This window comes from Oncorhynchus gorbuscha, unplaced genomic scaffold (assembly GCF_021184085.1).
Source record: "Oncorhynchus gorbuscha isolate QuinsamMale2020 ecotype Even-year unplaced genomic scaffold, OgorEven_v1.0 Un_scaffold_2057, whole genome shotgun sequence".
NCBI lineage: Eukaryota > Metazoa > Chordata > Actinopteri > Salmoniformes > Salmonidae > Oncorhynchus > Oncorhynchus gorbuscha.
Window position 1 is genome coordinate 25,149 of NW_025746659.1, and position 26,786 is coordinate 51,934.

General features: G+C 46.1%; 3 protein-coding genes across 3 annotated transcripts in view; 1 reads left to right on the plus strand and 2 right to left on the minus strand.

The window, feature by feature from the left end:
- The window catches only part of LOC124024901 (metalloproteinase inhibitor 2-like), a 55,018-nt gene that overhangs the window by 18,431 nt on the left and 9,801 nt on the right, over positions 1–26,786 (minus strand). The gene's annotated exons all lie outside the window — the stretch shown is intronic.
- Positions 4,333–9,733, minus strand: LOC124024900 (metalloproteinase inhibitor 2-like). Its single transcript, XM_046338631.1, has 5 exons — positions 9,451–9,733; positions 6,375–6,445; positions 5,448–5,550; positions 4,767–4,891; positions 4,333–4,620 (listed from the first exon to the last, which is right to left on the minus strand). The coding sequence occupies exons 1-5, from the start codon at positions 9,578–9,580 to the stop codon at positions 4,447–4,449; spliced, it is 603 nt and encodes a 200-aa protein (XP_046194587.1). The 5' UTR covers positions 9,581–9,733; the 3' UTR covers positions 4,333–4,446.
- On the plus strand, positions 17,844–21,259 carry LOC124024902 (metalloproteinase inhibitor 2-like). The gene is made up of 5 exons (XM_046338635.1): positions 17,844–18,106; positions 19,211–19,281; positions 20,060–20,153; positions 20,568–20,692; positions 20,838–21,259. The coding sequence occupies exons 1-5, from the start codon at positions 17,977–17,979 to the stop codon at positions 20,970–20,972; spliced, it is 555 nt and encodes a 184-aa protein (XP_046194591.1). The 5' UTR covers positions 17,844–17,976; the 3' UTR covers positions 20,973–21,259.

Sequence of the window (26,786 nt, forward strand, 5' to 3'; positions counted from 1 at the left end):
AATGACAACAGCACTGCCAGCTGATAGATTCTGAGTGTTTCGTAGTCTGCCCCAGACTAAGTGCTCCTGCATAGGCTCTAGAGTCACAGCCCCTTTTAGTCTCACAGTTCCAACTTTGTCAGGTACTTCACTGTCTCTCCATCTCTCCACATTAGCCATCATCTCGATTAGCTTGCTCTCCTCACCCCCGTCACACACAGGAGTGTAAACCCTCTTCCAGAGATCTCCATCCGTCTTCAGGTGGCGAATCAAGTGCTTTAGGAGATTGCTGCCCAAGATGAGGTCATCACTCTGGCCTTCAACCACCAGTGTAGGCACAGCGACTCTACATCCGTACACCTCCATCTCCAGCTCACATACTCCCAAAGGCCTCGTCTTCAACCCACCACAAACAACCAAGACTACCTCTGTAGGACTCAATGATGGACTTTTCAACACTCCTGCATGCAACAGTTCAGGTAAGACCCTAGAGCTCAAGGTACAAGCCATGGACCCACTGTCAAGCATTGCTCTCACTTCCACTTCTCCTCCTATTAACACCTTGGCATAGAATAAATCATCATATGGGGAAAGTCTCTGTGTGTTCTGCATTATGATACTCTTCTCAGTCTCCATTTCGTCACAAACACTTTTATATACAGACTCCAAATCAACAGCTCTCACTGATGGGGACTCTACAAAAGGCCCAACACTCTCCCCTTCTACATGCAGGCCTACTAGTTTCCCGGAAGCTGAGCGGTGATTACTGTAGGGACTCCACTAGCTGTGCTCAGAGCTGCAGCCTTGGGGCACTGAGAGTGTGCGTGGCCAGCTACATGACAAAGAAAGCAGAGGTGATTGGCCCTGCAGTGAAAGTAAGTATCATGTCCAGCATCCCCGCACACGTTACATGGCCCATTAGACTTCACTTTGCTCCTATTCCCTTTTTGGAACTTATGGTCAGACTGTTGTGGCCTCTGCTCCAGCACACGCTCCAGCATGGCAAGGATACGTTCCATGGGCTCAGCTGAGCCCTGAATAGTCTGGGCTGGGTAAGGCAACGTATTGGGTACTTCCATGTGGGACCTCACAGCAGGCATGGTAATCGGCATGACAGCACCAACTTCCTGCTTCATTGTTGCGATGGCTGTGGTCACCGTAGATAAGTGAGAGTACCTCCGCTCCCTCCTGTATTCATCCAGCCTCTCATGAACATCTGCAGCGGTCCACTGCTGTAATGGCTTGCACTTAAAGATAAGCGACAGTTCAGCATTAGGGCAATGTCTGATAAACATGACTGTGAGCTCACGAGATGGGTCTTCAACACTTTTTTCCTGTCTCTTTAGACAATCTTCAGCAACCTCCATAGCCCTGTTCAGTCTGAGCCAATATTCAAATGGTTGTTCATCAGTCAGAGGTAATGTGGCATAAAAGTCAGCAAGGGGCATGCTTGAAAAAACAGTGTCACTAAAATGTTGTTTCAGTATGTCAAAGATGGGACTCGGGCCTTTAGATAAATCAATGGAGGGATTGCTGCGTATGCCAACTTTAACAACATCGCGGGCCCTTCCCATAAGCCTGCCCATAACCTCAACTGCTTGGTCCATCACAGACACGCCCCTCTTACGCATGTAAACCATTACCATATCCTCCCACTCATGCACTGTGCACTTTTCAGAGCCATCCCCCCGAAAATACACCGGTTCCCTGATATCAGACTTCAATACCAGGTTCAGGCCTGACACATCCATACCCCTCGAGCTGCATACACTCCCCATAACATTGTCCCCAACATGTCCAGCAATTGCCTTTGACTCCAAACAGGAGGCAATGTTCTCCCCAATGGAATGACCAATCTGCTGTACTATGTCTGCTATGAAATCCATGGAGACCTCCCCACTCCCTGTATTTGGCAAACCTCTTTCATACACATCCTTGGGCGTGTCCATGGATAAACTATCATCAAAACCCTCCAGTTTGGGCATGGGTGTAGAAGTAACTGGAATTTTGGCTGAACCCCTACCCACAGATGGTGACAGATTAAATGACAGGAAACCCCTACCTCTCCCAACACCTTCCATTTTAACAATGGGAAATCAACACCCTAATGAAAATGTAAACAGCAAAACATGTATAAATATATCACCTAAATCTCACCTATATCTAGTACACTGGTAAAACTCACCCTACTTATATCAGATATACATCAGAATTGCAAATAAACAAGTAACACAAAAGTTATCCTTTGTCTGTGAAGAGCCTCAGACAGAGAAATTATCAATTGCAATAATAAAACGTTCTAGTGGCGCCATCTTGTGGCGAAATGCGATATCGCCAAACTGCACCAGCAACGTCTTCTCTGATTCTTCAACAGCAACCACGGCGAAGTTCTGGGATGGAAATCCAACGAAGGATGATCCGATCCAGAAGAACAGTCACGGCACCAATGTAACAGTATAATTTTACACCGTCCCCTCGCCCATACCCGGGCGGGAACCAGGGACCTTCTGCACACAACGACAACAGTCACCCTCGAAGCATCGTTACCCATCGCTCCACAAAAGCCGCGGCCCTTGCAGAGCAAGGGGAAACACTATTTCAAGGTCTCAGAGCAAGTGACGTAACCGATTGAAACGCTATTTAGCGCACACCGCTAACTAAGCTAGCCGTTTCACATCCGTTACACTCACCCCCCTTTTGACCTTCCTCCTTTTTCCGCAGCAACCAGTAATCCGGGTCACGGCACCAATGTAACAGTACTCTTCTGGCGTTGTGTACATCAGTCATCGACACGGAACTCCAATATGTAGCACCAATCATGTAGCTTTATTCTGATAAGAACGACACAAGATTGCACGTCATGCAATGCCGGGCTCACCATCCAACTCTGCACTCACGCACGCTGGTTTGGTGCTTGTTCACTGGGCAGTTACCAAAATAATACAATTACAATATAATATCTTTAACAATGTACCTGATAAGAACGACACAAGATTGCACGTCATGCAATGCCCGTCTCACCATCCAACTCTGCACTCATGCACTGTACAAAATATATGAACCCCCCCCACCAGACACAGTAAGTTGCTAGCTAATACTGGCGTGAATTCTCTACAACAAAATGCACAACAAATATTCTCCAAAAACCCCTGCATCTTATGTGATGTTTGAATAACATTTACGAACTATTTGATATAAATTGTACATTTAAATCACTTGAGAGCAGAAAATCACTTTTGACGTACGGTGCTTTGCAACCAACAACTTACCGCTGGTTTGGTGCTTGTTCACTGGGACGATTCTAACTGGAACATCCCCCCTCGTAAGCAAGCTACGCAAACCAGCCAATAAGATGCCATGTTGAGTAGGTGAAGGCAAGACAAACTCAAACCAAAAACCCATTGGCTTAACAATAAAGTGGCAAGGGGAATCACCAATTTAACCCCGTTACAGGTGTTTTGAATTAATTTGTGGAATGTCTCAATGCGTTTGAGCCAATCAGTTGTGACAAGGTAGGAGTGGTATACAGAACATTTATTTGGTAAAAGAGTCCATATTATTGCAAGAACAGCTCAAATAAGAGAAACGATAGTCCATTACTTTTAGACATGGTCAATCCGGAACAGTATTTTTATTTCACCAATAGTCTAAACCAGGTTCCTATTAGAAATTTTAAATACACAATTGAGTATCTGCATATTCCCAATTGGTGCTGAAAAGGAGGCGAATATGCATTGGGGGCTCCCGGGTGGCACAGCGGTCTAAAGGCACTACATCTGTGCTAGAGGCGTCACTACAGACCACGGTTTGATGGCCCAGCGTTGTCCAGGTTACGCCGTCATTGCAATTAGGTATGTGTTTTTACTGGAGCACCTAGTTAAATACATTAAAAATATTCTGAATGGTTATTCATAGTCTACCCACTCAGCACAGATGTCAGTTCAATGTCTAGATATCAAATAAAGGATTGAACTACTCTAATCCAAAATTATTTTCACTTTGATGCAACAAGTGTTGAATACATTGCCCAGTGGGTAGTGAGTGAGAAAATATTGAAAAATTTAAGAACCAAGGTTGTGAAAACTCTGTCAGCAAGTGTGAGTGTTCTCAGCAAATTACATTACATTCAATGTGCAGAAGGGAACCACACCTGCATTTCTTTGTCAAGGAAGACCATGTAAAAAACATTTATTCTACAATATAGTGTCCAGCTGAACACAACCCAGGCTTTATGATGGTATTTCAGGAACAATGTTCTAGTCAGAAACACAGACACTTTTTAGTTTCAATAACACCTTTGGTTCCAGCTTAAACTGATGAATGACACAATAAATTAATACTTGAAGCACTATATTTGAGTAGTAGTTTATTTTTATTGCACAAGTGACCAGCTTTTAAATTGCAGGCATATTTAGCCACTGAGCGGAAGGCCTGTAGAGTTATTATGGAGATGTCAATATCCAGGAACTACTTCTTGGATGGATCCAGATCCCTGTACCAGTAACAGGACCCCAAAAAACTCATGAGACAGACAGAGTACTTGGCCTGGGGTCCACTTTCGCCATCGTTCAACAACCAGTCTGTCCAAAGGCACTCATCTGGGGCGCTGACGGGACAGGGGAGGGAAGAGCAGGGGATGATCTGTAGCTCAGAGCAGGGAGAGAGAAAGACCCAGATCACCAACTGATCATTACCCCAATAATATAGCTCTTGTGTTCAGCCAATGTGACAAAGTAAAAATTGAACAAGTGGTGTAAAGTAATTTTACTATAATTCCTGTCACACACCTTGCAGGCACAGCCGGTTCGGTAGAGTCGAGTCAAGCTCTTCTTTTGTGTGACATTCAAGTCGTCCCAGTACTGAATAAAGTCACACATGACTATATGCATCCTGCCATTAGTATTTAGGCTGCCTGAAGACAGAAGAAAGTGAGTCATCAACTTGTGGGGTAAAAGTTAACCCCCAGATGCTGACATTGGTCAAGTTTACCCTTCTTTCCCCCACAAATGGTTAAGATTAGAATTGGGGGAGGCTGAAACAGATCCTAGATCTGTCCCTGGGGGTAACTTTACCCTGGAGCAGGAAGACATATTGATGCAGCCTGGAACACTAGAATTTAGCGATGCACTAGTTGTAAACATGTATAAGCATTAAACATTTAAATTCTTAACATTTGGTATTATAAAGTGTAACTGGAAGAGCCAGGCTGTATCACATCCGGCCGTGATTGGGAGTCCCATAGGGCGGCACACAAGTGGCCCAGCGTTGTCAGGGTTTGGCCGTCATTGCAAACAAGAATGTTTAACTGACTTGCCTAGTTAACTTTAAATTAAAGAAGTATTTTTTCTGAAGCGCTTGACTTGTACAAGATGAAGTCAATAGTTCAGAATAGGCCATGATGCTGCAAGCATAGGTTGAGCAGGTTAACCAGTGATAACAATGAACTTGGGTAACAGGGAGAACCACACCTGTGAAGAGATACTCCTTGTTGATTTCCAGGGTCACACCACACGAGGCTGAGGAGGATGAAGTGAAGATGGCGCGGATAACCCGGTCAGGACCTTTGAACATCTAGCCAATCACAAGGAGAGAACGAAGGATCTGTCAAACATCTAAATATACAGTTTAACCTAACTGACTACAGCTCTCAGGCACTAAGTCTTTCCTAATTCCCTCCCTATACCCCATCCGGATGTTTGCAGATCAAAAAATATTGCTTAATCTAACCTTCATTTTTATCAGGGTGTCATACAGAGACAAAGGTAATTTTTTTTACAGAAGCCCGAATTCGAGAAACACAAAATGTAAGCAGAAAAGTCCAAAACAATTCTGAGTCGCCCTAAAGGCAACTACAAGTCACATTTAGAACATTTAAGATCGTTCCGCAAAAATATTTCAAGCAGATTCATCCAACTCAGGAGAGCCCAATGGAATATCCAGAGTTAAACATCCCTGGTCTGAGAGACTAACTATAATGTCTAAAGGTCAATAATAATGTTAGGTACAGTGAGAGTTAGTAAAAGTGCTTTATAAAAGAACATCTGGCAAATTACCAACTAAAATAACAAAGAGCCAGCCAACTTCCTGGTAGAGAATGCAGGGATGAGTACCAACCCCCCCCATCACCATCAATAAAGGGCAGTGCATGATGTCACCATAGTCTAGGACTGGTAGGAACAGCAACTGAATAATGTGCTTTCCAGCAAGAGGCATTTCTACTGAAGTTCCTTTTTATATGGTGGAAGCTCCACAACTGCACTGTTTATGCCAACCCAGATCTGCAAACACTGAAGGGGAAAGGAGAGAACTGGGCCCAGCCGTCAGACTGGGGTTCAGGGGGCTTCAATGAGTCAGTGCAGGAAGGAACAACCACTTAATAAAAAGGCTAATCATACCTTGATCTGTTGGATGTCATACTTGGTGTTACCAGACACAACTCCCACACCAACCACCTTTGCCCTGATCACTGGAAGAGAGAAACGTGGTTTAACTGACAAGCCCCATTTTCCTTTCAATGGTCAGTTAGACACTGATGGTTTAAGGGCGTTATGAGATCTAAGACAACAGAACACGTCACAGACAAGATATTACATTCTTAAAAATGTTGTGCATAAGTTCACCCTGTTTGGGCTCAACAGACAAGTCCATTATACCTCCAGGTCCTAGATTCCTAGCTCTAGTAGTCTGCCTTTAATTCAACACGCCTAGTTTAACTACACCCCACCTGGTCTGCAGATGTTCAGGTGGTGGTAGGAAGACTGAGGCACAGGTACAGACCTTATGACACCAGCTCCACCTCCACCCACCTGTCTGGGTAGAAGGTGCTGACAGCGACAACCTCTTCACTTCAGTCTGATTCAGAAGATATTCAAACGATTCATCCTTGCCAAACGGATGAACTACTCCTGTAAGGTTAAGTTCCCTCTATTCCACAGCTGTCTATCATTAGGACCAGTACACCAGATGTACGTGTTGCTTTTATCACTGGAATTACAGTTGGTTTTGCAGACATCCTGATCTAATGAAACTACAGTAGAAAAGGTTTTTCCTAACAGCTGTACCAGTTAAGGGACGTTACACTACAAAAGCCACATTTGGCAGATGTTTCAGACCTCAAGATGGCACCACAGCTGTGCAGAGAAATATGTGTGCCCTTAAAGTACAATTCAGGTTGAAAACATTCCTTTTAAGGAGCACATGAAAGAAATTAACTGTCCAATGTAAGTGATATACAGTGGCCAAATCTGAATTTAATCATCCCATTGCATGAACTGCAAACTTGTGTATTCAAGGTTTAAAAAGCCACCTAAAAAGTTCACTTTACATTTACATTTACATTTAAGTCATTTAGCAGACGCTCTTATCCAGAGCGACTTACAAATTGGTGCATTCACCTTATGACATCCAGTGGAACAGCCACTTTACAATAGTGCATCTAAATATTTTAAGGGGGGAGGGGGGTGAGAAGGATTACTTTATCCTATCCTAAGTATTCCTTAAAGAGGTGGGGTTTCAGGTGTCTCCGGAAGGTGGTGATTGACTCCGCTGTCCTGGCGTCGTGAGGGAGTTTGTTCCACCATTGGGGAGCCAGAGCAGCGAACAGTTTTGACTGGGCTGAGCGGGAACTGTACTTCCTCAGTGGTAGGGAGACGAGCAGGCCAGAGGTGGATGAACGCAGTGCCCTTATTTGGGTGTAGGGCCTGATCAGAGCCTGGAGGTACTGAGGTGCCGTTCCCCTCACAGCTCCGTAGGCAAGCACCATGGTCTTGTAGCGGATGCGAGCTTCAACTGGAAGCCAGTGGAGAGAGCGGAGGAGCGGGGTGACGTGAGAGAACTTGGGAAGGTTGAACACTAGACGGGCTGCGGCGTTCTGGATGAGTTGTAGGGGTTTAATGGCACAGGCAGGGAGCCCAGCCAACAGCGAGTTGCAGTAATCCAGACGGGAGATGACAAGTGCCTGGATTAGGACCTGCGCCGCTTCCTGTGTGAGGCAGGGTCGTAATCTGCGGATGTTGTAGAGCATGAACCTACAGGAACGGGCCACCGCCTTGATGTTAGTTGAGAACGACAGGGTGTTGTCCAGGATCACGCCAAGGTTCTTAGCGCTCTGGGAGGAGGACACAATGGAGTTGTCAACCGTGATGGCGAGATCATGGAACGGGCAGTCCTTCCCCGGGAGGAAGAGCAGCTCCGTCTTGCCGAAGTTCAGCTTGAGGTGGTGATCAGTCATCCACACTGATATGTCTGCCAGACATGCAGAGATGCGATTCGCCACCTGGTCATCAGAAGGGGGAAAGGAGAAGATGAATTGTGTGTCGTCTGCATAGCAATGATAGGAGAGACCATGTGAGGTTATGACAGAGCCAAGTGACTTGGTGTATAGCGAGAATAGGAGAGGGCCTAGAACAGAGCCCTGGGGGACACCAGTGGTGAGAGCGCGTGGTGAGGAGACAGATTCTCGCCACGCCACCTGGTAGGAGCGACCTGTCAGGTAGGACGCAATCCAAGCGTGGGCCACGCCAGAGATGCCCAACTCGGAGAGAGTGGAGAGGAGGATCTGATGGTTCACAGTATCGAAGGCAGCCGATAGGTCTAGAAGGATGAGCGCAGAGGAGAGAGAGTTAGCTTTAGCGGTGCGGAGCGCCTCCGTGATACAGAGAAGAGCAGTCTCAGTTGAATGACTAGTCTTGAAACCTGACTGATTTGGATCAAGAAGGTCATTCTGAGAGAGATAGCACTTAAATGCCAGACTTTATTTGCACAAATGAAAAATATTTATTACTCCACATAACAATACACATTGCTGCAGGACTATGTTCATGGTGTGAAACTGGCTCAAATTAAGTCACGGCATCTGTAGCCTACCACTAGTCGATATAAATAAGTCTACACTACAACTGAGTGCCTTGGGTTAAATGTAGAAAGAGTATTAACTTGTTTGGTGTATATAATTTAGCATTCAACTGTAGGCATAATGTGTAGGCCTAGAGGCAAATATAACACTTGGTGTAGCAGGAGTCTCGGCCAGTGCTACATCCAGGGCTCTCTAACCCGGTTCCTGGAGAGCTACCCTTCTGCAGGTTCTCAATCCAAACCCAGTAGTAACAAACCTGATTCAGTTCATCAACTGGCTAATTATTAGAATCAGGTGTGCAAATTAGGGTGGGATCACAAACCTACAGGATGGCAGCTCTCCAGGAAGAGGGTTTAGAGTATGTAAATACAATGAGCATGTTCATATCATGGTAATTATTATAACCACAATGCATGCTGCGCTACAGCCTTCGAGTATACCAAACAGAACTTTGTAATATCCCCGGACAAAAACACCTGATTCAACTCATTGAGGGCCTGATGATTGTTGAATCATGCGTTATTGTCCAGGGCTACAATAAAATTGTACCGTTTGAGCAACTCTAGGACCGGAGTTGAGAACCCTAGAAGTCAGAAATATTGCCAAAATGTCCTTACCGACGTCTGCGTTGCAAAAAGCCTGTTGAAGATGCACAGGAGCGCATTTGCAAGCTTCTGCAATGTCTTCGATCCGCCAAAGGAACAAAACGACAAGAGTGATGAAACAACTGCTTACAGACACAGTCATTTTGGAAAATATATCTAATATATCTATAGCGTAAAATAAAATGTTTCCTCCAGGAGCTAAAGAACAGTTGTATTGTAAACTACACTAGAACATGCAAAGATGTTCCCAGACAGACTAACACGTAGAACTCTGTTTTCATTCGAAGTAATCAGCCCTTTTTATTGCAGGCTGTGAGCTCCTCCCACAGCCAGTGGTAGGCTGAGAATTATATTAATCCAGAACCATAGCAACTCCATTGGAAACAAATGCCCTCCTTAAAGGGACAACCTCAGAGCAGGCTCAATTTGCCCGGTTGCCATAAATTATCTGTCTTTCGCCTAAACAATGGTGATGAACCAGAAATATCCATTTTAGGATATGCCTGTTTGAATTCCTTTTCTTAAACACCTGGGGCAACTTTAAAGCAGGCTCAACTTGCCCTACTGCTCAGTTCAGTTCACTTGCCCTCAGCCCCTCAAACTCAACTCTGGACCTCGACGTGAATCCAGCGCCACTGCATTTTTTAATTGTTCCCCTTTAATCAGGGACTGGTTTTGACCAGGGACACCAGGTGGGTGCAATTCATTATCAGGAAGAACAGAAAACTAGCATGCTCCTGAGCACCGTGCACAACAAGAAGATGCCACATACTATTGGGCTACTTTTGCACATTTGTTATTGTATGAGTGAGGGAAATGCTTTAAATCGAGAGGAGTCAATGTGTTCTGAAAGATGAGACCTTGAGGATCATAATAAATACTGCTTTGATGTCATACAAGCAAACCACACACCTTGAATCCGAATGTGCACTTCACATTTCCATATTTGAAAACTCATGTCATTTACAGTGTCAACGTTCATGAGCTCTATGTTTAATCCACAGTTACTAGTGTGACATGTTTTATGCCCTGGGTTGTCCTGAACAGAAGATTTGCCATGGAACACACACTTGAATGTACTCAAGACTCCATTCTGTGTGCACCAAAATTGCAATCTGTTTGTCTGAAGTGCCATTTGAAAGCCTCCCAGCTAGGACATTTGGTTCCTTGGAAGTTGTGGGAATGTAAGTTTTTGGTTTCCTATCGGTTCTGGAAATGAAACCATACTTTCCTGACCGTTATCTTTTTTTTTACGGTCTGAGAATGGTAGTGAACATTTCACCTGTTCTGGGAATTAGATTTGTTTAAGTTGCATGGAGGTTCTGAGAACATTTGCCATGGAAGGTTTTATTAAAGTTCTGAGAACGCAAATTTGAGGTTATTCAAAGGTAATTAAATGAACATTCTGAGAACATGTTTCCATACGATTTTTAAAATCACTGCTAGCTTAGTTTGGGTTAACTGTTGAACCAAACACAGAAAGGACACACGGAAATGAATTTGCTTAGGCATTAATCATACAAACACATTTAATTTCAATGTGGCATCTTCTGTTCTCTATCAGAGCATGTGAGTGGAATTAAGTGCCAAAAAACACTCCTCAATTCTAAATTCGCTCCCTTCATTAAAATCACAAAAACACATCTATTTTTAGTGACTACCTGGACCTACCATTTGGTTTTGACATATCAAAACCAAACCATATGATTTGAATGAAAAGTATTCTAGTAAACAACATGAAAAAGTGACTGTAAGAAGCGTTCATCATTTCAAATAGGCCACATGTCATATTAAACAACGCAAAAACAATCTAAATATTTCAGGAGCCAGACAGGTATTATCAGAATTGAATACAAATGAAACAAAAAATGCCTTATTAGGCTCAGCATACAGTGCCTTTGAATGAACAGTTAGAAACACAAGTTTGGCCAGAGTCTGTGGCTTCAGGCTCATGTGATGGTGCCGGTAGAGCAGGCCAACAGTGGAGAATACCCTCTCAGACATTGCAGAGCCAATGAGGATGCTAAACACCTTTTGGGCCACTCTTGCCAGGCTGGGCAGGGATGCAGATTTTTAAATATTTTATTTTATAGGTTGGCCTAAAGATTTTATGGTAAAATAACCATATCAAAATGGAAAGCTCATTGAAAGAGGTAACATGTCAGGTCTATTGGGCCAAAATCAGTTATAACCTATAGTAAAGATAATAGAACAAAAATTAAATACATTTTTAACCCTCCCGTCGTCCTCGTATTGTGTCTAGTCCCGCGTCCTCCGGGTCACCCTGTCCCGTCTTGGCTAAAGGCCCAATGTGCGCAAGTGTGACAGTAGGCGTGTGAACAACCTTTGCAGATGTATTTCTTACACCTGCAGCACACCGTGTGTGTCTTAGAGTCCTACTTGGGTGGGCAGAGCTGACAACTCTTCCCCTTACTTGCCCCGGTGACCGGGGAAATGAGCGGGGCAGCAGCCGTGCCAGCTGCGGGGCCCTCGCGCTGTTGATCCCGAGGCGCCGCCGCCGTAGCACTCTGTAGGACTTTGACAAGCGCTGACGCTGCTTCGGTGCGGGGCAGATGCTGCCTTCTATGGATCAGCGGCTTCACAAGTGCCTTTCCCAGCTGCTCGAGGAACACAGTGCGCTTGTTCCGCTTGCGAGGCATCCAGTCAGGCTTGATATGACAAAGGCGTTGTAGGAGGACACGTTGAGGATGTTGTTGAAGATGACCAGGGGCCAGTGGGCAGTCATCCGTCTGCAGCTGTAGGTGCCGACCACCTTGTCTAGGTTGTCCACGCCGCCCTTGTTGCAGTTGTAGTCTAGGATGACGGCTGGCTTCCTGTCGCTGCAATCGCTAATGTGGCCCTCTGTGTGCAGCGTGCTCAAAAGTAGCACGTTCTTGTTTTTCTTTGCCACGTAGGACACCAGAGTGGCGGTGGGCGTGAAGGCGAACCTGGAGGACAGGACCTGTCTGCCCCTGGACTCGAGCAGCGCGGGCGGGAGCTCGGAACACGGTCCTGCCGCTCTCGGCGTCCCACAGGCTTGCCGCGGCCTCGCCTCGGGACCTGTAGACGCCCGCTAGGATCAGCAGCCCTACGTAGGCGCGCAGGTCCGTGGCGTCCATGGGTCGCCAGCCGTCGCCGTATTTTCTGGCCCCGTGCAGGTGTGACAAACAGGTGGAAGGCGGACGCGATGTCGCGGGCCTGGGTCGCGGCATAGGCCGTGGGGCCCGGAGTCTGGTCCGGCCCGGCGTGGCAGATCGTGAGGGCCCCGCGGTGGCGGCCGTAGGCCATGGGGGACCACTCGATTTTGCCGTTTTTCGACAGCAACGGCGTCTCCAGTTGGTCCGGGGCCGAGGAGATCTCTTCCTCGTGCTCGTCCTTGTGCTCGTCCTCGGGCAGCTCTTCCTTGGGCTCTTCCTCAGAAGAGGGAGAAGAGGCATCGTCGACCTCGCAGTGCTCGGGGTTGTATTCCTCCCCGTCTTCGTCTTCCGAAACCTTTTCCTCCTCCTCCTGGCAATCCGAGTAGTCTTCTTGGTCCACGCTGGACAAGATCTGTTCTAGAACCTGCGCGGCCGTAAAACGCGCGGCCATGGCCGCTCGGCTCCACTGATCGGTCCGCTGAGAGGCTGGGAAGAGCGCACTTGGCACGGGTGGGGCGCCGGTCACTGTGTGTGTGTGTGTGTGTGTGTGTGTGTGTGTGGCGCTGACAATATTAGTATCCTCTCTACGTAGGGCCGGCCGGATGGCTTACGAGGGAGACTGAGACCCGAAAATGCACGAGGCTCGCTTTTACGCTCGTGTGTAGCCGTGTGCAGTTGACCCACCCCACCCGAGCAACAATAACACTCGGCTGCTCTCTAGCACACAGCGGAGCACGTCTGGACCTGTGCAGCGGCTGGCTGGGTCGCTCTGAGCCACAAGAGCAGAGCTCAGAGCACGACTATAACACTTGGCTGCTCTCTAGCACACAGCGGGGCAGGTCCGGACCTGTGTAGTGGCTGGCTGAGTCTCTCTGACCCAAGAGCCAGACACTCTACTATGCTCAACGGCATACGCCTCGCCAGAGGCTGACAGGGTCGCTCTGACTCAGGAGCGCAGAGCGCCAGCTCTGGAAACACAGGGACTGGGTCGCTCTGACCCAGGAGTGCAGAGCGGGGAGGCCAGAGCACAGAGCGGGGAGCCGGGCACAACCTCCCACACTGGCAGACACTCTACTACGCTCAACCGCATACGCCTCGCCAGTGGCTGGCAGGGTCGCTCTGACTCAGGAGCGCAGAGCGCAGAGCGCGAGCCCTGGAAACACAGGGCCTGGGTCGCTCTGACCCACGAGCGCAGAGCACAGAGCACAACTACAACACTTGGCTGCTCTCTAGCACACAGCGGGGCACGTCCGGACCTGTGTAGTGGCTTGCAGGGTCCCTCTGACCCAAGAGTGCAAAGCGGGGAGGCCAGAGCGCAGAGCGCAGAGCGGGGAGCCGGTCACAGCCTCGCCACACTCGCAGACTCTCTACTACGCTCAACGGCACACGACGCCTCGCTTGTGGCTGGCACGGTCACTCTGACCCGCGAGCGCCGAGCGGGAGCCCTGGAAACACAGGGCCTGGGTCGCTCTGACCCGCGAGCACAGAGCACAGAAAGGGGAGCCCCCCACACACAGGACCTGGGTCACCCTGACCCCAGGACCACGGGAGGGTTGACAGAATCCCCTCCTCTCGACCGGGACAAAGTGAGATGAAAAGTTCATTCTAACTTACTAACACACTACTGAGCTGACAGTTCTAATTAACAGAAAACCTAGGAATACACTCACTGTTTTATCTAAAAACCCCAGAGCTAAGTTTCTGTAGGTTCAACGCTAGGTTAACGACCTTATGTGTTTACACAGTCCACCACCCATTCCTTTCTTCCTAGTTGGAATGGTGTTCATTAACTTTAATTACTCCTTGTCCGTGTCACACAATCCCTTCTTATGAACTCATATTGTTAATCAGATATAATATAACAGAGTATACGTTTACTTAGTTAAAATTCTATTTAAAATGGGGATATTGTTTATTCATTTATTCATAATAATTCCAACAGATATAGTACTAAAACACTTGAGTGTCTCTCTTTATCCTAGGTCCTGGCAGAGTTGTGCAGACTCAGGACAACTGAGCTTTGAAGGATTACGCAGATTTAAAGAAGAGTCCGTAGTTTGCTTTCTAATGATCATGATCTTTTCCTCAAAGAAGTTCATTCATTTATTACTGCTCAAGTGAAAGCCATCCTCTCTTGGGGAATGCTGCTTTTTAGTTAGCTCTGCGACAGTATCAAAAATAATTTTCGGATTGTTCTAATTTTCCTAAATTAAGTTGTAAAAATAGGATGATCAAGCAACATGAGGTCTCTAATGAGGTCTCTTAACTGTTTCTGACCATTCAGTGTTCTCAGGGTGTCTCCTGTGTCATAATACTTCAATGTACATGTAGTCCCTGTCCCCAGGAGAAGTGTGAAGACTGATGAAACGTGAATCAACTAAATGAATGTTACTGTGTGAATTCCATTGTCATGTTTGGATTGCAAACATGTGCTTTTACACCTGCATTGTTTGCTGTTTGTGGTTTTAGGCTGGGTTTCTGTACAGCACTTTGAGATATCAGCTGATGTACGAAGGGCTATATAAATAAATTTGATTTGATTTGATTTGATTTCAAGATTTCACTGCATCTCTGAGCGAAGGTTAACTCAATAATGTAATGTTAGGACATTGGCTCCTTGTCCCTTAGCCTCTTCATAATTGCAAAATGGTAAACACACGTGCATCTTATAGTATTCTGAGTGGTGACGCAAGGCTTGCAACCTTGGCAATACCCACTGGATACGATAATGGGCCCATAGTGTTCACATGATAATGTAGTCAGATGGTATATCATAGTAGGGTCATAGAACCCTCATTTTGTAATCTTCAGACAGATGTAATTTCCCCCATTCTTCAAAACGTTTTCACTATGTTTTGGTAGTGACACATTGTTTGGGATGTAAGGAATTCAAGTAAACATTTCAAACATGCAGTAAGTGTTTACAAAACATGCTGTATATACCTACCTGACCTATATTGGTTGATGTGTGCTGAACGTTTAGGGGAAAAATAGGAAACAAATTACATATTTTTTTCAAACCCCAATGTGCACTACTTCTGTATAGTGATCCATATACTGTTCACCTGTAATTACCAGTTACAGGTGCATTAACCTCTTAAGTCGACCCTCTACTTTTTCGAACATTCTGTTAAAAATCGCGCAACATTTCAGCGCCCTGCTACTCATGCCAGGAATATAGTATATGCATATGATTCGTATGTGTGGATAGCAAACACACTGACGTTTCTAAAACTGGTTAAATCACGGCTGTGACTTTAACAGAGCGTGAGTTTCATCGAATAGCGCAGGAAAACCTGATCACTGAAAATGGAAATAAATATCCTTGCGCTTACTTCCAGGAATTGTTCAAAGTGAACCGAATTACATGAGACCGAGGTTTCAGCGCCTACAGCTACCACACGTTGTCTAGAGTCTTGTCATTTGATTCGCAATTGATTCTTGGTCTAACCGGTTCAAGGGAACTCCTTCCCTCCGTTCTCCGACCGGATGTTTTGGTCGAGCTCTCTCGGCCATGTTTTTTTCCAGACGACACCTATAGAAGTTACATAGCCTCCTGATGAATTTTATGTACTAATACCTAAAGTTGCATTACAAAAGTATTTCGAAGTGTTTTGTGAAAGTTTATCGTCGACTTTTTGAATTTAAAAAAATGACGTTACGTTATGAAACGCTCTTTTTTTCCGTTTATCATACAGTCTACATAGAACGATATCTAGGCTATATATGGACCGATTTAATCGAAAAAAAGACCCAATAGTGATTATGGGACATCTAGGAGTGCCAACAAAGAAGATGGTCAAAGATAATGAATGTTTTATATTTTATTGTGCGGTTTGTGTAGCGCCGAATATGCTAATTATTTTGTTTACGTCCCCTGCGGGTCTTTTGTGGTGTTACATGCTATCAGATAATAGCTTCTCATGCTTTCGCCGAAAAGCATTTTAAAAATCTGACTTGTTGCCTGGATTCACAACGAGTGTAGCTTTAATTCAATACCCTGCATGTGTATTTTAATGAACGTTTGAGTTTTAACTAATACTATTAGCATTTAGCGTAGCGCATTTGCATTTCCAGAGCTCTAGATGGGACGCCTGCGTGCCAGGTAGGAGCAAGTCTAGACTATGTCATCACTATTTGTTGATTTGATTGTTGGATGAAAGAAGGCAAAGGCAATGGTGTAAAGTAACTACGTAAAAATATGTTCAAGTAGCCTGCGACTTTAGTGTATTAATACTTTTACTCAAGTAGTATTTTACTGGGTTACTTTCCCTTTTACTTGAGTCATTTTACTCAATGACAACTGGGTAAACTACTTTTCCACCTCTGGGCCTAGGTAGCCTAGCCAACCGAAGTTATATAATATGAACCTAAGGTGATCACATTCACATTTTCTCTTAAGACAAATAAAGTGGCTTATGCTATAAATACATAATGTTACCAGCACTTTGTTTCCCCTGGCCAGATGGGACAGGGTGTATAGAGGCCTACAGTTGATCAGACTGATACAGCATGTCAGATCACTAACGTTGAGGTGTAGGCTGCTACAACATTGTTACCAGCACTTTGTTTCCCCTGGCCAGATGGGACAGGGTGTATAGAGGCCTACAGTTGATCAGACTGATACAGCATGTCAGATCACTAACGTTGAGGTGTAGGCTGCTACAACATTGTTACCAGCACTTTGTTTCCCCTGGCCAGATGGGACAGGGTGTATAGAGGCCTACAGTTGATCAGACTGATACAGCATGTCAGATCACTAACGTTGAGGTGTAGGCTGCTACAACATTGCTGTAAAGAGTTTTTGCCTGTGTCTGATGGGAGTAAGTTATTTTCCTGTCTCATGCCTGACCTGCACGACCTGTGATTTGGTGGTGTGGCATTTTTTTTCTCCCGATGGTACCCAGTTGAACATCCGGAACCTAGTTGTAGCAGAGATTTAAGGGTTACCCCATTGCCTTGGTCAAGTGAACTGACCAGTTGGGCAAGTTGAGCCTGCTTTAAAGTTAACCCAGGTGACAAAAATAAATAAATGAAAATAACAAAGCTATAAGGAATTCTAGTAGGTGTAGCTAACATTTTTATTTCTGGTTCATCCCCATTGTTTAAGTGAAATGCAGACAATTTATGCCATTTATATCAGCAAATTGAGCCTGCTCTGTGGTTGTCCAATAAACAGGTGATTGTGGTTAAGGATGAATAGAGTGATCAGCCAATCACTGGCTTGGTTCTACCTGTGGGGAGGAGCTCACAGCCTGCAATAAAAGACGGCTGATTCCATGTAGTATGTAGAAGGTTTTCTCGCAGTAATAACCTGCACTGTCGTTGGGGTAAACGGTAGCATTTAACGCTATATTGTTTTTCTTCTGTAGAGTGGACAGTAATATAATTAGTTTCTAAAATGACTTGGTCCGTATGCAGTTGTTTCATTACTCTGGTCGTTCTGTTCCTCTGGCGGGTCGATGAAATCACAGAAGCTTGCACTTGCATGACTGTACATCCTCAACGGGCTTTTTGCAATGCAGACGTCGGTAAGGCAATTTAGAAATGTCTGTCGTTTCTCTTCACGTGTTGGTAGGCTGCCTACTACACCGTGTCAATGCTTGTCATGCAACAATGTTATGCATTTTCTGTCGCAATTATTTCCAGGACATGATCATTAGGCCTGTATTTACATCTTCTCGCAAGTATTTACATTAAGTCGGTAACAATATGGGCTACACCTGGGTGTATTCATTACGGAATCCTTTGCCACTCAAGAACCAAGTGAAACGTGAGGGACCTACCTGAATTTTTACAACACTCTCGTTTGTGTTTTCTGTCTGGTGTAAACGGTTCTGTTGCAAATCGTTTTGTAACAGAATCTGCTTGACGATTACACCCGCGGGGATGACACCACTCTGATTCGTGTGGACTGGAGTTTCCCATCCTTGCTCTAGGCCTGAAGATGACTGACTTGTTAAACGAAATGTTTGACATGATATTATCCAACGCCTCACATACTTGACATTTTAAACTGTACTCACTAATTCAGGTTTTGGCGCTATTTATCTCGCAGATAGGTTGTTAATTCTATAAATTAGATGTCATTATTATTTTGACATGTGCTGATAGCTGTGTTACCAACAATCTATCAACCACGTGAGTATAGGCACCTCGTATAAAATAGGTTAGTTAGTCACTGTAAAACATCAATACGGCATTGTGATTGTTTAAAAGTGTATTGGAACCGTTCTACTTCAACCACTGATGCAGTATGGTAAGACAGGATGGTTGTGGGTGTTAGACAGCACTACATCATGAGCAGCTACTTGACCTTTTAGAGAAATGTACCTTGACTCAATTACTGTCTGTTAGTAAAGAGGTGTGATGACATGCAACACGGTTCCTGTTGAGTTTATGGAAAAGTGAAGACTTTATTTGTGGTATATTCTCTAACATGATTGAGTGAGGACTTTGCTGTTGAGGGAGCAAGCTCTGTTGGTAGAGCATGGTGCTAAAGCCTGACATCTTGGGTCTGTAATAGATTCTATTACAATGTTCTCTCAGATCACTTAACACCCTGAAACTGATGTCTGACTATTGTACCAGAAATGGATTATTTCAGTAGTTAAACCATGTCTCTTATTTTGTAGTGATCAGGGCAAAGGTGGTTGGCGTGAAAGCTGTGTCTCGTAACACCAACTATGACGTCAAACAGATCGAGGTATGATCAGCCTTTTTATTAAGTGGTTGTTCCTTCCTGCACTGAAACATTGAAGCCCCCTGAACCCCAGTCTGACAGCTGGTCCCAATTTGAACCCAACCCTTAAATGCTTGAAGATCTGGATAGGTATAAGCAGTGTAATTGTAGAGCTTCCACCATTAATAAAAAGGGGTTATTTATAGAAATGAGTCATGCCTTTAGCACTGAGCAAGAGGCATGTTTCAGTCAACCCTCCTACCAGTCCTAGACAATGGTGACATCATCTATATGAATTCAGATGCCACGTCATTAAAGCAGTTTATCATAGTGCACTGCTCTTTATTATGGGCGACAGGTCTAGTACTCAACGCTACATTCTCAACTAGGAAGTTGGTCCTGTTTGATGTCACGTAGGTTGACGCATTGCAATATTTTAATGTATTAATCCCTTTACGAAACCTCACTAAAAGCATTACTAACCTTTAGACATGAGTTACCACACCTGGGATAAAGGATGAATAACTGGAAATTTCCTTCTGTCTTTACTCCGTTAGGTAAATATATTATTTTTGTGCCTTGTTGTAAAACTGTCTGCTGCATCTAAGGCAATTCAAAGTGTTGAGGACCTTATTACTGAATGTTTGTTTATGACTGCTTCTGTTCTGCTTGTATTTTGATGTGTAATTCAGGGCTCCTCTGTGAAAGAGACCAGTGAGGTTAAGTTGTTCCTACATGCCATATAGAACAAACTATATATGTAGATGTTTGACGGATCCTTTCTCTCCTTGTAATTGGCTAGATGTTCAAAGGTCCTAACCAGGATATCCACGTCATCTCCACTGGAGGCCCGTGTCGCGCGTTTCTGGGAATCAACAAGGAGTATCTCTTCACAGGTGCAGTCCTCACTAGGTTACCTAAGTTCCATTACCAGCACTGGTTAGAAATGTTTACAGCCTCATGACCTACTATTGACTTCATCTTGTATAAGAAAACAAGTGTTTTAGAAATTACGTTCTCTACACTTAGAATTACTTACAAATAACTAATGCATTATTTATGAATAGCTCCGGGCTGCATCGGTACTTTTTCAGGTTGCAGTTTCCCCCAGGGACAGATCTAGGCTCATCTCCCACAATTCTAACCATATGTGGAAAGAAACTAATCCAAGTACAGTGTCTAAGGCCAGCTTTACCCTAAACCACATTTACCCTACACCACATTTACCCTACACCACATTTACCCTACACCACATTTACCCTACACCACATTTACCCTACACCACATATTGATGTCTCCTTTGTCTGCAGGCAGGCTGAATACTGATGGAACAGTGCATGTAATAATGTGTGACTTCATTCAGCCCTGGTGGGCTTTGAGTGACACACAAATGAGGAGGTTGACTCTACGCTACCAAAGCGGCTGTGATTGCACGGTGTGTTAATATTACTATATGTTTTGTTGTATATTTACACAGCAGACTTAGCACTCTGGTCACCATTGTCAAATGCAAGAGCTACACCATGTGGGTAATTATCAGTCGGTGATCTTGGTCTTTCTCTCCCTTCTCTGATCCACAGATCATCCGCTGCACTTCCCTTCCCTGTCCAATCAGCACCTCAGATGAGTGTCTGTGGATGGACATTGGCCAAAGCGGACCCTGGGACAATAACATTGCCTGTATCAAGGGGGATGATGGATCCTGTGCCTGGTAAAAGGGGGTGGCACCGCCCAAGTAGTTTCTGGATATTGATGACCCATAAACTTTACAGGCCATCTACTCACAGGGAAAAAAGCTACCAACTCAAATAATTATGATTAAATTAATCTAGGAAGTAGTTTCTAACAATTACAAGACCTATATTGACTTGTCAAGTTGTGTTGTCAGAGGACAGGTTGCAGAAAATGGTCAATGTGAAAGAGGGCAACAATCTTATGAAAATGTCACTTGTTGTAAAAGTACAATAAAAATGAACTGCAAATAAAGCACTTCAAGTACTCATTTCTTGCGCCATTAATTTGCTTGTTTCTAAACTGGAACCAAAGGCATTATTGAACATGGCCCTGGAATAGTTTGTATAAACCAGGGCTTCAGCTTTAATTTCATTTACCAAATGAAACAACTCATTGTTTCTTCCTTGCTTTATAAGATTATATTCAGTTGGCTGAACATTCAGCTGTTTTCAAGTACTAGTCAGCACTAGCAACAACTGAATTTTCTGACTTGCTAACTGGTAGTAGAGTGCATTTGGGGGAATTATTCCGGCCACATGTTCAGTTACAGCCTTATTCAAAAATTGCTTAAATACAAGTTTTTCCTCAGTCTACACACTAACCCATAATGGCAAAGCAAAAAAGGGTCATATTATATTTAACTAAATCAAATCAAATTTATTTATATAGCCCTTCACACATCAGCTGATATCTCAAAGTGCTGTACAGAAACCCAGCCTAAAACCCCAAACAGCAAGCAATGCAGGTGTAGAAGCACGGTGGCTAGGAAAAACTCCCTAGAAAGGCCGAAACCTAAAATCTTGTTTTCAGACAGTTTGCTTTGAGAAACATTTGTGCTTGGGTGCATCCTGTCTTGGATCATGATTATTCTACAACTTCATGAGTCCACCTACGGTAAATTCAATTGATTTGGAAAGGCATTTAGATCCCACCATTGACTGCGCAAAAAAACAAGCCATGAGGGTTGAATTGTCGGAGCTCAAAGGATTGAGGCACAGCTGTGGGGAAGGTTAACAATAAAAGGTCTGCAGCCTCTGGTCCCCAAGAGCATAACCTCCCTCACAGGAAGTCTGAAACCACTAAGGTTATTCATAGAGCTGGCACACTGGCCAAACTGCACAATTGGGGGAGAAGGGCATTTGTCAGGGAGGTGACCAAGAACCCGATGGACACTGACAGAGCTAATTCCGACTAGCACGTGAACGTGGCACTAGACAGTACTCTGATCTTGTATATATTATTTAGGGTTAGGAGACTCAGCCGGAATAAATAGTGTTGAGGTCCTATACACACACAATATTGGGAAATAAAAATCCTGAAAGTTGACATTTAATTTATTAAATATTGGAAGATGACGTCACGCCTTGGTCATTGTATTTTGTGTTTTTGGTATATGTTTGGGTAGGCCAGGGTGTGACACGCTGCATTTCGGTCTGACTCTCTTCATTCAACAGACAAACTACGATGTTACAGAAATTGCCACCACCACTCACAGACAGAGCAGCGTGTGAACTGGCACGAGCTAAAGGACGACTTATGGACAGCAGAAGCATGGAGTATACTAGGTGGGAAGAAATCGACAGGTGGGCGGCCGACCCAGAGCGAGTGCAGGAGCCCGCCTGGGATTCGCTGCAGCAGTGCGAAGAGGGCTACAGGCTAATGGAGTCTAAGAGGAAAACACTGCGATGCAGAGCGAAAACCGAAAGTAACGGGGGAGAGCGCAGAGAGAGAGTGGCTGAGTCAGGAGTCAGACCTGAGCCTACTCTCCCTGTTCATTGTGAGGAGCAGCAATATGAGGACTTCTGGTCTTGGAAGATGATATTAGACGGTAAAGGACCCTGGGCGCAGCCGGGAGAATATCGCCGTCCCAAGGATGAAATAGACGCGGTTATAGCGGAGAGGCGCAGGTATGAGGCAGCACGGCCTAGAAGGGAGAATAGTTATGCCAGGTAGGAGACCTGCGCATACTCCCTGTGCTCACCGTTGGGCTAGAGAGACCGGGCAGGCACCGTGTTATGCTATGGAGCGCACGGTGTTTCCAGTGCGGGTGCAGAGCCAGGTGCGGCACATACCAGCCCTTCCTATTGGCCGGGCTAGAGTGGGCATCGAGCCAGGTAAGCTTGGGCAGGCTCTGTGCTCAAGAGCTCCAGTGCGCCTGCACGGTCCGGTCTATCCAGAGCCACCTCTACTTACCAGTCCTCCGGTAGCAGCTCCCCGCACCAGGCTTCCTGTGCGTGTCCTCGCGCCAGTACCACCAGTTCCAGCACCACGCACCAGGCCTCCAGTGCGCCTCGCCTGTTCAGCGCAGCCAGCGCTTTTCTCCTCTCCTGCACTGTTGGAGTCTCCCGCCTGTTTAGCGCCGCCAGTGCTCCCAGTCGGCCCAGCGCGGCCAGTGCTCCCAGTCGGCCCAGCGCGGCCAGTGCTCCCAGTCGGCCCAGCGCGGCCAGTGCTCCCAGTCGGCCCAGCGCGGCCAGTGCTCCCAGTCTGCCCAGCTCCGCCAGTGCTCCCAGTCTGCCCAGCACCGCCAGTGCTCCCAGTCTGCCCAGTGCTCCCAGTCTGCCCAGCGCGGCCAGTGCTCCCAGTCTGCCCAGCGCGGCCAGTGCTCCCAGTCTGCCCAGCGCGGCCAGTGCTCCCAGTCTGCCCAGCACCGCCAGTGCTCCCAGTCTGCCCAGCGTCGCCAGTGCTCCCAGTCTGCCCACCGCCGCCAGTCTGCCCAGCGCCGCCAATGCTCCCAGTCTGCCCAGTGCTCCCAGTCTGCCCAATGCTCCCAGTCTGCCCAGCGCCGCCAGTCTGCCCAGCGCCGCCAGTCTGCCCAGCGCCGCCAGTCGGCCCAGCGTCGCCAGTCTGCCAGGATCCGCCAGAAGTGCCAGTCTGCCAAGATCTTCTAGATCGGCCAGACAACCTGAATCATCCAGTTCCACCAGCCAGCCAGGATTTACCGGAGCCTACTACCTGCCTGAGCTTCATCTCAGTACTGGGCTTCCTCTCAGTACTGGGCTTCCTCTCAGTACCTTGGCTTCCCCTCAGTACCGGGCTGCTTCTGTCCTGAGATGCCCCTCTGTCCCGGGCTGCCCCTCTGTCCCGGGCTGCCCCTCTGTCCCGAGCTGCCCCTCTGTCCCGAGCTGCCCCTCTGTCCCGAGCTGCCCCACTGTCCCGAGCTGCCCCTCTGTCCCGAGCTGCCCCTCTGTCCCGAGCTGCCCCTCTGTCACGAGCTGCTCCTCAGTTATGTGGGTATCAGGGTGAGGACTATTAGGCCATGGTCGGCGGAGAAGGTGGATTATCCCAGGACGCGAAGGGGAGGAAATAGGACATTTATGGAGTGGGGTCCACGTCCCGAGCCAGAACCGCCACCATGGACAGACGCCCACCCGGACCCTCCCTATGCTCTTGAGGTGCGTCCGGGAGTCCGCACCTTAGGGGGGGGGGTTCTGTCACGCCTTGGTCATTGTATTTTGTGTTTTTGGTATATATTTGGGTAGGCCAGGGTGTGACATGGGTTTATATGTTGTGTTTCGTATTGGGGTTTGTATTAATTGGGATTGTGTATGATTAGGGGTGTGTCTAGTTAGGCTTGGCTGCCTGAGGCGATTCTCAATTGGAGTCAGGTGATTCTCGTTGTCTCTGATTGAGAACCGTATTTAGACAGCCTGACTTTCGCTGTGTAGTTTGTGGGTGTTTGTTCCTGTCTCTGTGTAGTGTTCACCAGATAGGCTGTAATAGGTTTCACGTTCCGTTTGTTGTTTTTGTATCTATTCAGTTATTTCATGTACCGCGATATATTTCATTAAAGTCATGAGTAACCTACACGCTGCATTTCGGTCTGACTCTCTTCATTCAACAGACGAACGACGTTACAGACGTGTACAATAGGTAAATGAGAAAGTTGTTTGTATAAGGGAATTGTAAATATAAATGACACATGTTTAAGATCTATTTTGCCTTATGATTGCTCGAGACCAAATTGAAATCAGTAATAAGGCAACAAACTGATCATTGTCCCTCCCGCGGGACAGTTGAGCTAACGTAGGCTAATGCGATTAGCATGAGGTTATCAGTAACAAGAAAATTTCCCAGGACATTGACATATCTGATATTTGCAGAAAGCTTAAATTATTGTTAATCTAACTGCACTGTCCAATTTACAGTAGCTATTACAGTGAAATAATACCATGGTATTGTTTGAAGAGTGAACAGTTATGAACTTGAAAAGTTATTAATAAACCACTTAGGTACATTACGGCAGTCTTGATACAAAATTGAGCAGAAATGCAATGGTTCATTGGATCAGTCTAAAACGGAGGTTCCGGACCGCGGACCCTTCGCCGGAAGCTCCGGAACGGGAACTGTCACCGGAAGCTCCGGAACGGGAACCGGGAAGCTCCGGACCGGGAACCGTCGTCGGGAAGCTCCGGACCGGGAACCGTCGTCCGGAAGCTCCGGCCCGGGAACTGTCGCCGGAAGCTCTGGACTGTGGAGGCGCACTGGAGGCTTGATGCATCGGGCCGGTACAGGTGGCACCGGCAGTTGACACGCATCTCAGGGCGAGTGCAGGGAGGAGGCACAGGACGTACTGGGCTGGGAAGGCGTACTGGAGACCTGGTGCGAATAGCCGGCATCACTTGTACCGGAACTTTAACACACTTCTCAGGATGAGTACGGAGAGCTGACTCAGGTGGCTTTAAATCGATAACACGCTCCTTAGGGCAAATGTTGTGCATCCTCCACCAATTCAGTAACTCTCTCATTTCTCTCTCCACAATCTCCCTCAACTCACTGACAGTTTCTGGTTCACCCCCCTCAACTTTCACCGCCCACTCCTTGCTCAATCTGTCCCAATTTTCCTCCTCGGTCTCTGGCTCACCCCTCAGCGTCGCTGACCACTCCGTGTGCCCCCTCCCAATTTTTTTTCAGGCTGTCTCTCGGGCTTCCGTTGTGGCCGCGAACCCTGGTGTTGTCGTTGTTTTTCCCTCGCTGCCTCCGCCTGCTTCCATGGCAGGCTTCTGTCTCCTGCCATAATCTCATCCCACGTCCAGGATGTCCTCCACTCCTGGCTTTCCTCCTGGGCACGCTGCTTGGTCCGTTGTTTTTGGGATCTTCTGTCGCGATCATTATAAGGAGAGGACCAAGATGCAGCGTGGTATGTTTCCATCCTTTTTATTTGGAAGCGAAACTCAAAGGAAAAAACAATAAAGCGAAAAAAACTTGTGGTGAAGCTCAAAATCGTGCTCACAGGCAACTATACCTAGACAAGATACCACAAAGCACAATGGGGAAATGGCTGCCTAAATATGATCCCCAATCAGAGACAACGATAAACAGCTTCCTCTGATTGGGAACCATACCAGGCCAACATAGATCATTAATCACCTAGATAACCCACCCTAGTCACTGTCAAACCCCAACCAACATAGAGAATAAACAGCTCTCTATGACAGTTGACTTACTGAAATTCAGTAGACATGTCCCTCAGACCTTTACTGGATCAGGTATCTTCCTCCGGGCACCTGCGCCACCATTGCGCCACAAGTGTTCCCTCACAGACCTTCACTGACGCCAAGATTTTGGAGGAAATTGAAGTGACACCTGAAGTCAATTTGAAATGAATCACTCTTTATTATCACAACCAGAGAGGTTCACAAACTCAATCCAAGCTTGATGAAAACTAAGGCATTCCCTTTCAGTCCTTATATAATGCTACACAAACAAGTCATATAAGCATGATTGACATTATTCATTATCTCTTGTTAACATTGATTCCTGCATGTGACTGACTGATACCTCACGATGATTATTCC

Coding starts and splice junctions, on each gene's coding strand:
- LOC124024900 (XM_046338631.1), bottom strand. CDS start 9,580: ATGACTGTGTCTGTAAGCAGTTGTTTCATCACTCTTGTCGTTTTGTTC. Junction 4,892..5,447: donor CAAGGAGTATCTCTTCACAG/GTGTGGTTCTCC, acceptor TTCTGTCTTCAG/GCAGCCTAAATACTAATGGC. Junction 4,621..4,766: donor GAACCGGCTGTGCCTGCAAG/GTGTGTGACAGG, acceptor TCTGAGCTACAG/ATCATCCCCTGCTCTTCCCT.
- LOC124024902 (XM_046338635.1), top strand. CDS start 17,977: ATGACTTGGTCCGTATGCAGTTGTTTCATTACTCTGGTCGTTCTGTTC. Junction 18,107..19,210: donor TTTTTGCAATGCAGACGTCG/GTAAGGCAATTT, acceptor CTTATTTTGTAG/TGATCAGGGCAAAGGTGGTT. Junction 20,693..20,837: donor AAAGCGGCTGTGATTGCACG/GTGTGTTAATAT, acceptor TCTGATCCACAG/ATCATCCGCTGCACTTCCCT.